General features: G+C 49.1%; 1 protein-coding gene across 3 annotated transcripts; it reads left to right on the plus strand.

The window, feature by feature from the left end:
• Positions 1-5,853: 5,853 nt before the first annotated feature.
• RPS14 (ribosomal protein S14) lies at positions 5,854-11,495 on the plus strand. 3 transcript variants are annotated; one of them, XM_017875769.1, is made up of 5 exons: positions 5,854-6,055; positions 7,979-8,129; positions 8,751-8,912; positions 10,040-10,116; positions 11,374-11,495. In XM_017875769.1, the coding sequence occupies exons 1-5, from the start codon at positions 5,869-5,871 to the stop codon at positions 11,439-11,441; spliced, it is 645 nt and encodes a 214-aa protein (XP_017731258.1). In that variant the 5' UTR covers positions 5,854-5,868; the 3' UTR covers positions 11,442-11,495. The 3 variants fall into 3 exon arrangements, with proteins under 3 accessions (XP_017731258.1, XP_017731260.1, XP_017731259.1); XM_017875771.1 differs by having other exon boundaries at positions 5,938-6,030; XM_017875770.1 differs by having other exon boundaries at positions 5,985-6,246.
• The last annotated feature ends 1,655 nt before the right edge of the window (positions 11,496-13,150 follow it).

Here is a 13,150-nt window from a genome sequence, read left to right on the forward strand (position 1 = left end):
ATCTGATCTTCCCCTAAAAACCTCCTCCACCCTCTGCCTTCCCTACCCCAGCTGAGGGCAACTCCATTCTTCTGGTTCCTTCAGCCATAAATGCTAGAATCATCTTTGACAACACTCTTTTCCCATGCCCCATGTCTAGTCTAATCTATCAGTAAATCCTGTTGGATCCATTTTCTCTTTTACTTTTTTCTTTTTTTTTTTTTTGAGACGGAGTCTCACTCTGTCACCCAGGCTGGAGTGCAGTGGTACGATCTCAATCTCTGCCTCCTGGGTTCCAGCGATTCTCATGCCTCAGCCTCTCGAATAGCTGGGATTATAGGTGTGCATTACCACGCCCAGCTAATTTTCGTATTTTTAGTAGAGATGGGGTTTTGCCATATTAGCTAGGCTGATCTCGAACTCCTGACCTCAATTGATCCACCCACTTTGGCCTCACAAAGTGCTGGGATTGCAGGCGTGAGCCACTGTACTCACCCACCATTTTCACTCGATCTTAGACAAAAGATTGAGAAACGATCGGCCCCCATTTTCTTTTCTTTTTTTTTTTTTGAGACGGAGTCTCGCTCTGTTGCCCAGGCTGGAGTGCAGTGGCGCGATCTCAGTTCACTGCAAGCTCTGCCTCCAGGGTTCACGCCATTCTCCTGCCTCAGTCTCCCGAGTAGCTGGGACTAAAGGCGCCCATCACCACGCCCGGCTAATTTTTTTGTCTTTTTTAGTAGAGACAGGGTTTCACTGTGTTAGCCAGGATGGTCTCGATCTCCTGACCTTGTGATCCGCCCACCTGGGCCTCCCAAAGTGCTGGGATTACAGGCTTGAGCCACCGCACCCAGCCCCCATTTTCAAAATAAAACCAAATCTTAGCGATTTCTTTCTACCTCTACCAATGCCTCCTCCATCTCAGCTACCAATATCTTTCACTTGCTTTATTGCGAAAGCCTCCTGACAGTCATCCCTGCTTCTACTTTTGCCCCTCACCCCCACCCCACTGGGAGTCTGTTCCCCACAGAGCACCCAGAGTGCACCTATTAATACAGAAGTCAGTTCTGTCACTCTCTGCTTAAAACCTTCCAAGGGCTCCGCTCAGTAAAAGCCAATGAACTCTAAGGCCTACATGGTCGACACAATCTCTCCCCCCCCTCCCAATGACCTCTCATCACATCTCCTCACCTGCCAACCCTGGCTCACCCCATACCAGCCACCCTGGCCTCCTTGCTGTCCCTAGAACATGCCAGTCATACTTCCGCCCCTGTGCTTTGCACATGCTGTTCCCTCTGCCTGTAACCATCTTCCCTTAGATACCAGCAAGGCTGGCTCCCTCTTCCACCTCATAGCTCTGCTCAAATCTCTCCTCAGCAAGGCTGCCTGGTCCTCTCTGTTTAATTCAGCCACCCACCCCGCCCCTTTCCTCAGACCTTCAGTACCCTTCGCCCTGCCTGACTTTTTCTTTCTTCTTTTTCTTTCTTTGAGACGGAGTTTCACTCTTGTCACCCAGGCTGGAGTGCAACGGCGCCATCTCAGCTCACTGCAACCTCCGCCTCCCAGGTTCAAGCTATTCTTGTGCTTCAGCCTCCCAAGTAGCTGGGATTACAGGCACCTGCCACCACCCCCAGCTAATTTTTGTATGTTTAGTAGCGACGGGGTTTCACCATGTTGGCCAGGTTGGTCTCAAACTCCTGACCTCCGGTGATCTGCCCACCTCAGCCTCGCAAAGTGCTGGGATTACAGGCATAAGCCACCATGCCTAGCCAACTTTTTCTTCTTTCCATGGGACTGACCACCTTCTAACATAATAGAAAGCTTACTTAGACATTATGTCTGCCCTTCCTTCCAGAATGTAGACTTTGAGAGGGTAGGGACCATTTTTTTTTTTTTTTTTTTTTGAGACGGAGTCTTGCTCTGTCGCCCAGGCTGGAGTGCAGTGGCCGGATCTCGGCTCACTGCAAGCTCCGCCTCCCGGGTTCAAGCCATTCTCCTGCCTCAGCCTCTGGAGTAGCTGGGACTACAGGCGCCTGCCACCTCGCCCAGCTAGTTTTTTGTATTTTAGTAGAGACGGGGTTTCACCGGGTTAGCCAGGATGGTCTCGATCTCCTGACCTCGTGATCCGCCCGTCTCGGCCTCCCAAAGTACTGGGATTACAGGCTTGAGCCACCGCGCCCGGCCGGGACCATTGTTTTTGTCACTGATGTATCCCAAGTATTTATGACATCACAGACACATCCTAGGTGCTCAGTGAGTGCTCCCTGAGTGTGTGAGCTCTGAGATGGGAGGGTAAGCACACCCCTGTGCTGGCAGTGTTGACAGTGCAGGGGTGCGGTGGGGTGGGGAACACAGACATGGCAACAGGGAGGTGAGGCCCCACAGAAAGTGGCTGGGCCACCCCTCTAGCCTCAGCCCCCATTCCTCTTCCCTTATTCACAACACCCCAGTACTACTGGCCATTTTTAATTCCTTGAGTTCTCCAAACACTTACCCACCTCAGGGCCTTTGCATATTCTATTCTCCCTGCCCAGACCATTCTTCACACCTTCACATAGCTAATTCCTACTTTACTTTCAAGTCTCAGTTCAAATGCCATGATTGTATCTCAGTGCCTTACAAAGAGTAAGCGCCCAATAAAGGTATAGGTTTTCAGCTGGGTGTGGTGGCTCATGCCTGTAATCCTAGCACTTTGGGAGGCCGAGGCGGGTGGATCACCTGAGGTCAGGAGTTCAAGACCAGCCTGGACAACATGGTGAAACCCCGTCTCTACTAAAATTACAAAAAATTATCTGGGTGTGGTGGAGGGCGCTTGTAATCTCAACTACTTGGGAGGATGAGGCAGGAGAATTGCTTGAACCCGGGAGGCAGAGGTTGTGGTGAGCCGAGATCATGCCACTGCACTCCAGCCTGGGCAACAGAGTAAGACTCCATCTCAAAAAACAAAACATACAGGTTTTCAGTATACATTTTAAAAATATATATACTGGGTCTCACTATCGCCCAGGCTGGAGTGCAGTGGTGTGATCACAGCTCACTGCAGCCTTGACCTCCCAGGCTCATGTGATCCTCCCAGGTAGCTGGGATTATAGGCGCAGGTCACCATGCTTGGTTAATTTTCCTATTTGTTGTAGAGAAGGTGTTTCACCATGTTGCCCAGGCTGGTCTCCAACTCCTGAGCTTAAGTGATCCTCCTGCCTCAGTCTCCCACAGTGTTGGAATTACAGGTGTGAGCCACCGAGCCCTGCAGTTTTCAATATACATTTAAAAATGTACTATTATCGGCCGGGCGCAGTGGCTCACGTCTGTAATCTCAGCACTTTGGAAGACTGCGGGGGGGTGAATCACCTGAGGTCAGGAGTTCAAAATCAGCCTGGCCAACATGGTGAAACCCCATCTCTACTAAAAATACCAAAAAACGAGCCGGCCGTGGTGGTGTGTGCCTGTAGTCCCAGCTACTAGGGAGGCTGAGGCAGGAGAAGGCAACAGAGCGAGACTCTGTCTCAAAAAAATAAAAAAATAAAAATAAAAATATACTATTATCATCCCTATTTCACAGATGAGAAAACTGAAGCCCAAAGAGGTTACAATTTTGCCCAAAGACTCATAGCTAATAACTGCAGAAACAATAAATATGTTGATTAAATAAAGTGGAGTTTGAAAGCAGTGACTTTGATGGTTTCTGGGATAAAGATAAGGCTTCCCTGTGGAAAAATTTGTCCTGAGGTGATTGTGTGGGCTACCTTCAGCCATAAGATCAAGGCCTGCTCCCTCCATGAAACCATGTGAGGTTTGGAGGTCTGTTTAATACAACTCTTAACCAAAGCGGAACTCACTCCACAATACTCCAGTCTCTGCTAACATATTGGGAAGCTCATTACTTAAAACAAAAAAGACCTCTCCTTCAGAAAATACAGACATTTCACAGAAGAGATGCACATGGTTAAAACAATCCATAAAGAGATGTCTGACGTCACTCGTCATGGAAGAAATGCAACGCAACAAGAAGGTATGCTGAGGCCGGGTGCATTGGCTCATGCCTGTAATCCCAGCCCTTTGGGAGACCGAGGTGGGTGGATCACCTGAGGTCAGGAGTTCAAGACCAGCCTGGACAACATGGTGGAACCCCGTCTCTACTAAAAACACAAAAATTAGCCAGGTGTCATGGTGCACACCTGTAATCCCAGCTACTCGGGAGACTGAGGCAGGAGAATCACTTGAATGCAGGAGGCAGAGGGTGCAGTGAGCCGAGATGGCATCACTGCACTCCAGCCTGGGCAACAAGAGCCAGACTCTGTCTCAAAAAAAAAGGAGGTATGATGAGTTTTTCAGTTTATAGCAGAGTGATTTTTTTTTTTTTTTATTTAGACGGATCTCGCCGTCGCCCGGGCTGGAGTGCAGTGGCCGGATCTCAGCTCACTGCAAGCTCCGCTCCCGGGTTCCCAGCCATTCTCCTCCTCACCTCCGAGTAGCTGGGGACTACAGACGCCCCCGCACCTCAGCCCGCTAGTTTTTTTTGGTATGTTTAGTAGAGACGAGGTTCACCGTTAAGCGCAGAATGTCTCGATCTCCTGACCTCGTGATCCCGCCCTCTCGGCCTCCCCAAAGGCTGGGATACAGGCTTGAGCCACCGCGGCCGGCCTTTTTTTTGTTTTTTTTTTTGAACATGGTCTCGCGGTCACCCGGGGCGGAGCACAGGGATATATTAATAAAGAAAAAATATAGTTATAATATTTATAGAGTATGGAATACAAAAATACTGATATAGTCCAATATAAATATTACCAATAGTATATAGCTAAAGTGTATCTATGCTTGCCTAGCTCTGTAGGTAACACTCTGGCCCTTCCCCCACAGCTCCGACATATTCTCCCAAACCTTCAAGGTCCTTCAATGTGGTTTATCTAGAGCTGAGGCAACCATGGCTCACGCCTGTAACCCAGCACTTTGGGAGGCCGAGGCGGGTGATCACGAGGTCAGAAAATCGAGACCACCCTAGTCAACACGGTAAAACCCCGTCTCACTAAAAACACACAAAAAAAAGTTTGCCGGGAAGTGTGCGGGCGCCTGTAGTTCTAGCTACTCAGAGGCTGAGCAGGAAATCGCTTTGAACCTGGGAGGCGGAGTCGCGGTCCCAGCACGAGAATTGGGGCACTGGTACTCCACCTCGGCCACAGAGCAAGATTACCGTCCTCTTATCTATATATGTTTAATAGCTACTTCCACATGCCTCTAGTAACTGATATATATAAATACATAAATATATATATTTAAGTATATATAGTTATTAGAGGGCTATGTGGAAGTAGCTATTAAACACATGGGCTTTGAAGCTAGAATTCCAAACCGTCCACAAAGGTGTGCTCTCAGTTAACATCCTTTATCTGTAGGAGGGAAATCGAAACTATTTGACAATGTCTTGAGGAGTAAATGAAGCAATGCATATAAACTGTTTAGCCCAGACCGGTCTGTAAATACATATTGAATAATTTATTCTTATTTTTCCCATTATATGGTATGAAAAAGCACGTGATCACGGCGGGTTTTCCCAGTCTACGTTGCCTAGGCTGGCCTCCAACTACTCGGCTCAAGCGATGCTCAGCCTCCTAAGTACCTGGGACCAGACGCAGGCGCCACCCTGGCTTTAATTAAGGCCGTTTTGTTGTTATTCCCCTGCTCCACACAAGGGGCGCTGCCGCTCCCAGGCTGCCAGGGCGGGAGTCAGGAGGGCGGAAGTCTGTCTAGCCAAGCCACCGCCGTCATGGAATACAGGCCCACCTCACCCCGCGGGTGTAGCCACTTCGTACTATCGCTTAGGCAGACCCGCTCGCAGCGACAACCAGCCCCTCTGCCTCTTTTCGCTCTCCCTTAAGTAATAAACCGTCTTTCCCTATGACGAGTCTTAAACTCTTTGGAAGCAATAATGGCGGTGTCTTCCGAGAGCCGACCTCGCCCCGTGACCTCAGAGGTATACTTCCGGGACACGGAAGTGACCCGTCGCTCCTCCCTCTCCCTCTCTCTCTTTCCGGTCTAGAGTCTGGAGACGACGTGCAGGTCAGAGGCCCGGGCGCGTCAATCGGTGGGCATCCTGCAGCAAGGGGACCCTGTGGGGCTTGGAACGGAAGACTGGGGTCTTTCCGTGGGAACCGAGTTAGGTGCCGGGCAAGAGACGCGCGGCTGGCCTACTTGGATCCTGGCCAACTCGGGATTGAGTTCGCGCCTGGTCTCGGAAGGCCCGTTTTGCTTCAGGGAGGAGCTTGTGAAGTAAGGGTGAGTGCGGGTCCAACCTTTTAAGGCCTCGGCCCCGCAATACGGCCACGGCCTCATTTCAGGGGCACAGCGTAGTTGAGGGAACCCGGGACAGACGTGGGTTCCCGCCTCTATCTCGCCAACTTTTTTCTTGGTGATCGCAGGCCCGCGCCTAATCTCGTTCGTTTCCTCGTCTGCAGTATAGGAATAACAGTAGCACCGATCCCATGGATTTGTAGTGATCATTTAAAGAAGGAAAGCAGGGAAAATTCTCGCCCTGTATTGGATGCTTCTAAATCTGGGCGATTCTTTCCGTTGCTGAGTCGGGCACGTTGCAAGTTCTAGGCGCTCAGGGCCCAGCACCAATGTTTGCTGTGTGCTTGCCCTGCATTTATATACCCCCGATGACCACTCTGCTCGTTACTATAGGGGATGTTAGGGACGGAGAAACTGCAAATTGGCATTTACTGAATGGCCATCATGCCGAGACATACTCATGCTTACATAATTGAGATCTGCTGGAGCCTTTCTATGCTTCTCCAGGTAGAACCTTAGTTTTCTCTTCTGTGGTGCGATCCTTACGATGGTTAACGCACTTCGTCGTGTTCATTAGCCTGATTTGAAGATAGGAACAGTTAACTTCGTACATCCAAGACTTACACTTGAAGTACTTACTGTGGTCACACACTAAAGTTTATATAGGGAAGGCACAGGAGAGATCTAGGAACACCTGAGACAGACTGGGGTAGTTATTTGTGGTGTAGAGGCATCTTGGCAGGAGGCAGAGAGTGCTGGGCTGGGAGTCAGGACACGTTGTTTCTAGGTTTGGTTTTGCCACTGTCTTTACTGTGTCCATAGGCTGAGACACTCTGTCTTCATCATCTGCAGGCTACCTATTGGCGTTAGTGTCTTCTGCATATGTTAAATTGTTTTGAACACCAGGAGATTCAGAAGGCCTGGGTCTTTAGGCAGGAAGCAGTCTTCTCCTAGTCTTCCACTTTCTCGTTCATTCTCACCTGCCTTCCTGCTGTCAGTTTCTCCCTCCCTTAGATCCTGTGACAGTATGATTGCACTTATAAGGCCATAATAGGTTAGAGTTGCTTGGTCTCAGAGACCATCAGATTTGTGGGATGGGTCTTTCCCATTAGCCTGCCTTTTGGATGTATTTTAGTGCCTTTGATATTTGATGTTGGTGAAAGATTTAGTTCTAAATAGTTGTGGGTGTCAAATCAATTGCATTTTTGGCTTTTGAAGGGATCAGGTGGAGCACAGGAAAACAGGAGATGAGAGGCTTGAGGGCTGTGTTGGTAAGGGACCCTTGAATTCTAAGCTGAGGAGTTCATGCAGGAGTCAGGCAGCTCCCTCGCCCCATAAAGGGTGTTTGGAATGGTGTTACCAGTACATGGGTAGGTATTGGTCTTGGGTTTCTTCTTGCCTTTTGGGATGCAGCCTTCAGGCATCTGCTGCTAGATCCCTAGGCTTCTATCCTGTAGGTGCTGTGAGCTTCGCTGTTGGTAGTTTCTAGGGAAAGAATACTTCTCATGGTACTTTGCTACATGGCCACAGTTGACACCCCTCCAAGTGCAAGGAGAAAGAACTTTTAGTAAGGCAGAGATGAGGGAATATAGCAGAGTCCTGGATGGAAGAAGACAGGGACATGAAGCAAGACTTAGAGTTTTCTTTAATAGCCAGGGGAAAGGGATTCTGGAAATGTTTTGTCTGTTAACCTTGAGTTTCTTTTCCTTCCACTCAGAAATGGCACCTCGAAAGGGGAAGGAAAAGAAGGAAGAACAAGTCATCAGCCTCGGACCTCAGGTGGCTGAAGGAGAGAATGTATTTGGTGTCTGCCATATCTTTGCATCCTTCAATGACACTTTTGTCCATGTCACTGACCTTTCTGGCAAGTGAGTACCTGGGTGGAGAGGCACCCAGCTGGCAAAAGGCTGAGGAAAGCAATGGCTGGGATGGGCTAGCAGTGCAGGGGGTTCTCTCTAAAGAAATGCTGTTTTATCCAGGTAAGAAAATGTGCTTGTCCATTTAGCCCACACATATTGTGAGTTCCCAGGGGTTACAAGAGAGGAGACACATTATTTGTCCTTATAGTGTGATGGTTGTTGAATCCTTGGTTTCTTGGGAATTTTCTTTCCTTAGTTGCCTTTGTAGGAGCAGCAATGGACTGCAAGTGAACTCTGGATGTGGGTTCGACTGCCATTTAGCAAGTTGTTGTGACTTGTGTGAAATCACTCAAATTCTGAGTTTCGGTTTCTTCATATGTAAAATGAGGACAGTAATGTCTACCTCGTGGAGTGATTGTAAGGATTAAATGCAGAAGTAGATATATAAAATGTTAATGCTGAGTTTATCTATATTGAGCCATTCAACCCCACTGGACTGAACTCCGTGAGGGCAGAGCCCGTGACCATCGTCCTCCAACGTGACTGAGCTGTGGTGCTCTTAACTCATTAGGATATCGTAAGCACTCCTTTTTGGACGAGGAAGAAGTGACCCTGTGCTTTTGTCCCCAGAGAAACCATCTGCCGTGTGACTGGTGGGATGAAGGTGAAGGCAGACCGAGATGAATCCTCGCCATATGCTGCTATGTTGGCTGCCCAGGATGTGGCCCAGAGGTGCAAGGAGCTGGGGATCACCGCCCTACACATCAAACTCCGGGCCACAGGAGGAAATAGGTACGAGACGCGGAGGGGATGACTGGGTGGTAGAAAACCTGCTGGGCTTGGGTGCTGGAGCACCTGGATTTGAGGTTTGGGTTTTTCGTTGTGACCTTGAACAAGATATTTTAGTCATATACATATTTAATAATTGGCTCCTCTGTACACCCCCAGCAGCTCAGTGTTGAGCACCCACTGTATACCAGGAGCTGTGTTTCAGGTACTAGAAGAGAGTGATGGGGGAAACATAGGAAACAATAGATATGGTCTCTACCCTCCTTGTGTGGGACCTAGGCTGGTAGGAGAGTCAGACTTGAAACAACAGAGCACCAGGGAGTATGTGCTTTTCATTTGTGACAAATGCCGGGAAGTACAAGTAAGGAGTTGGTGATAAAGTGTAATTTAAACTAAAGTCTCAGTGATGAGTCCGGAGTTCTTCCAGTGAAGGAAGGACAAGAGGAGGGGATTCCAGCTAGAGACAACTGCAAAGAAAGGTCTTGAGGTTGAGGGTGAACCTGGGCACTTGTGAAGGAAAAGGTGGCATGAAGTACTGTCAGAGGGGAAGAGGTGGAGTCCTGTAGGAGAGGGGAAGGGCCGGGCCTTGAGTGGTGGTAGGGGGAGGGGCATGAAAATAGATGACTATTAGGTGAACAGGCCAGACAGTGGTCAGAACATACAACAAAACCATAGTGGCCCCTCAGCCTAAAATACCGTCTGACTTTTTTCTTTTCTTTTTTTTTTTAAGACAGGGTCTCACTCTCCCCCAGGCTGGAGTGCAGCAGCGCTGTCTCAGCTTATTGCAGTCTCTGCCTTTCAGACTCAAGCAGTCCTCCCACCTCAGCCTCCTGAGTAGCTGGGACTGCTAGTAGTAGCGCCACCACGCTGGCTAAATTGTGTATTTTTGTGGAGATGGGGTTTCACCATGTTGCTCAGGCTGGTCTTGAACACCTGAGCTGAAGCAGTCCGCCCTGCCTTGGCCTCCCAAGGTGCTGGAATTTACGGATGTGAACCACTGTCCCCAGCCCTGTCTCTTTACAGAAAGTTTGCAGACCTATGAACTAGCGGCGGGGTGTTGGAATCTTAGAAAGGAGCGCTTTCATTGACTTGGCCAAAGGCTTTTCTTAACTTAAACCTCCATTTTCTAGGACCAAGACCCCTGGACCTGGGGCCCAGTCGGCCCTCAGAGCCCTTGCCCGATCGGGTATGAAGATCGGGCGGATTGGTAAGTGCCCCCCTCTAGCTAATGCTTGGATTTATTTTGAAGCATCAGCCCCAGAAAGCACATGCTGTGCCCAGTGGATGCGCAGCGACTGGTCTGGTTGCTTTTGGCAGTTAAGTTTGTTAAGGGAGGCTACAAGAGTCACCTTCTGACTTAAAAATCTCTCCCTGAATATCTCTGTCACCTTGATGTGAATGTCCTGTTTCATTTGTGAATCTCTGTCCTCCACTGCCTGGTGCCGGTAAAACTGACGAGATGAATTGTCCTTTCCTCTGTTCTTGAGGGCATTGCTATGAGCATTTTGTGTGTGCTATCTCCTGCGTTGTAGGATGTTCAGCATTTTTGGTATCTGCCTACTAAATATCAGTAGGGCATGCCAGCCATGTGACAACCAAAAATGAAGGGGGGAGGTGCCAGCCTCCATTATTAATACTCTCATGCCTGTGATTTCCTGGCTCCTTACATCTCCTAGGATGGGGGCATTAGTTCTTGCCTGCACATTGTTTCTGTGCAGTTAGTAGAGACGTACGCTGATGCCCCAGACCAAAGTTCCTACCGTGTCCTACTTGAAGGATAATTTTGTTTTCTTGAGACAGGGTTTGACTCCGTTGTGTGGGCTGGAGTTCAGTGGCACAATCTCAGCTCACTGTAAATTTCACCTCCTGGGCAGATCCGTCCAAGGGATCCTCCCACCACCCCACCTCAACCTCCCGAGTAGCTGGGACTGCAGGTGTGTGCCACCACACCTGGCTTTTTTTTTTTTTGGTAGGGGGGCGGTTTCACCATGGTGCCCAGGCTGGCCTTGAACTCCTGGCCTCAGGCACTCCACCGGCCTCAGTCTCCCGAAGCCCAAAGTGCTGGGATTACAGGCATGAGCCACTGCACCCAACCTTGAAAGATTTTTTCAGGATCCTTTTACTTAATGCAAAGGAGACAGTTGCAGTTACTCTGTCCAAAGGGTTTTTCCTCTAGAGAAGATGGTGGGCTAAATGTCAGAAGCTGGATTTGTCCTGTGCCTCTGACATCTTGCACACCTCTCAGCCTGTTTCCTTTTCTGGAAAGTGAGTTAAGACCACGTCAGGAAATTCGAGGAACTGGCAGATGGGGCCGCTTCACGTTCACATCCATCTGTTATGTACTGGGGAGTCATTTGGGGAGCAGCAGGATCTGTTGCTGACTGGTTAGGCCATTGGTCTAGGGAGGCCTGGGGGCCCTTCCCATCCAGCTCCAGGCAATGACGCTTTCTCTTCCTCCCCACAGAGGACGTCACCCCCATCCCCTCTGACAGCACTCGCAGGAAGGGGGGTCGCCGTGGTCGCCGTCTGTGAACAAGACTCCTCAAAATATTTTCTGTTAATAAATTGCCTTCATGTAAACTGTTTGAACTCCAGTCTTTTCTCCTTCATCAGGGGCTACTCGGGCATTTGATTTCTTCCTCCTATTTGGCCACTTGGGAGAAGGAACCTGAGGAGAGCTGAGATCCTGGTGCTGCATTTGGGGTCTTCTCCATGCTACTTGCGGCATTAAGTTGCCTTGGTCATCTAAAGCAGACCAAGGCGTTGGAGACCTCGTTTTGAGTGGAGATGCTGGTTCTAAAAATGGACCAATTCTTAAAGAGTCAGAGTGGGAACTGTGGATCCAAGTGTAGCCTGAAGCGAAGAGGAGCCTTCCAGACCCATGCCATATATAAACACACGTGGGTGTGCATTCTCCCCCCACACCTTCTGTGCAAAGCTGGGAGCTCACTCTACTGTGTCTTGCTTTTTTTCACTTGGCAGATCTTGGAGATTGTTCCACATCAGTACATAAAGTACATAAAGATTGTCACCCCACAAATACACACCAAGTCCTATTTTCATCAGAGATAAAAAAGAAAAGTTCTTGCTTTCCGGAAGCTTGCATGCGGCTCTGAGTACCCAGTGTCACCAGATGGTACTCAGTGTTTTGCAAGGGATTACCACAAGGCCCCGTGATGGTGCCTGCCATGGTTAGGACAGGCTGGTGGCTGGGTAGGATTAGTGAGGCCCAGTGGAGAGGATGCTGTGTGTCACAGGCTGGAGAGAGGAGACCACTGAGGTAGTTGTAGAGGAAAGAAACCAACAAGAGGGGAAAACTTGTTTGGGGATGCTGCTTTCAGTCTTTGATGGCGTGTTCTAGGCAGAGGGAATAAGCAAATAAATGGGTTCTGAGACAAGGGGTAACTGTGATGAGTGTTACATGCCAAACCTTGCTAGAGATGTTAATCTCATTGAATCTTAATCTGATGAAAAAAATACAACTATGCCCATCATATAGCTAAGAAAACCAGCATGGGAAGTCACTTGGCAAAGGTCACAGCTTACAAGAGGATAATAGTTCTGACTCAAGCTGCACACATTTTAGGTAACAGCCTTATTGAGGTAATTTACATACAATTCACCTATAAAATGATTTCTAGTACTGTAGATTATGAAACAAAATGAGCTTTAGAGCATTTCACACCCTGTCCTGCTACCCCCCCCCACACACACCAAAACCCATTAGCAATTGGTCCTTACCCTGCCTTGAACAATCATTAATCCATCTATAAATTTGCCTGTTGGCATTTCATATACAACTGTGCATTGCTTAATGATGGGGATACATTCTGAGAAATGTCAGGTGATTTTGTGCAAACTAAACTTAGATAATACAGCCTGTTGATTCTAGGCTTGGAGTCAGTACAGCATGTTACTGTATTGAATACTGTAGCCAATTATAACAATGCTATTTGTGGCCGGGCGCGGTGGCTCAAGCCTGTAATCCCAGCACTTTGGGAGGCCGAGGCGGGTGGATCACGAGGTCAGGAGATCGAGACCCTCCTGGCTAACACGGTGAAACCCCGTCTCTACTAAAAATACAAAAAACTAGCCGGGCGCGGTGGCGGGCGCCTGTAGTCCCAGCTACTCGGAGGCTGAGGCGGGAGAATGGCAGGAACCCGGGAGGCGGAGCTTGCAGTGAGCCGAGATCGCGCCACTGCACTCCAGCCTGGGCGACAGAGCGAGACTCCGTCTCAAAA

Source organism: Rhinopithecus bieti, unplaced genomic scaffold (genome assembly GCF_001698545.2).
Source record: "Rhinopithecus bieti isolate Rb0 unplaced genomic scaffold, ASM169854v2 scaffold_7673, whole genome shotgun sequence".
NCBI classification, from domain to species: domain Eukaryota; kingdom Metazoa; phylum Chordata; class Mammalia; order Primates; family Cercopithecidae; genus Rhinopithecus; species Rhinopithecus bieti.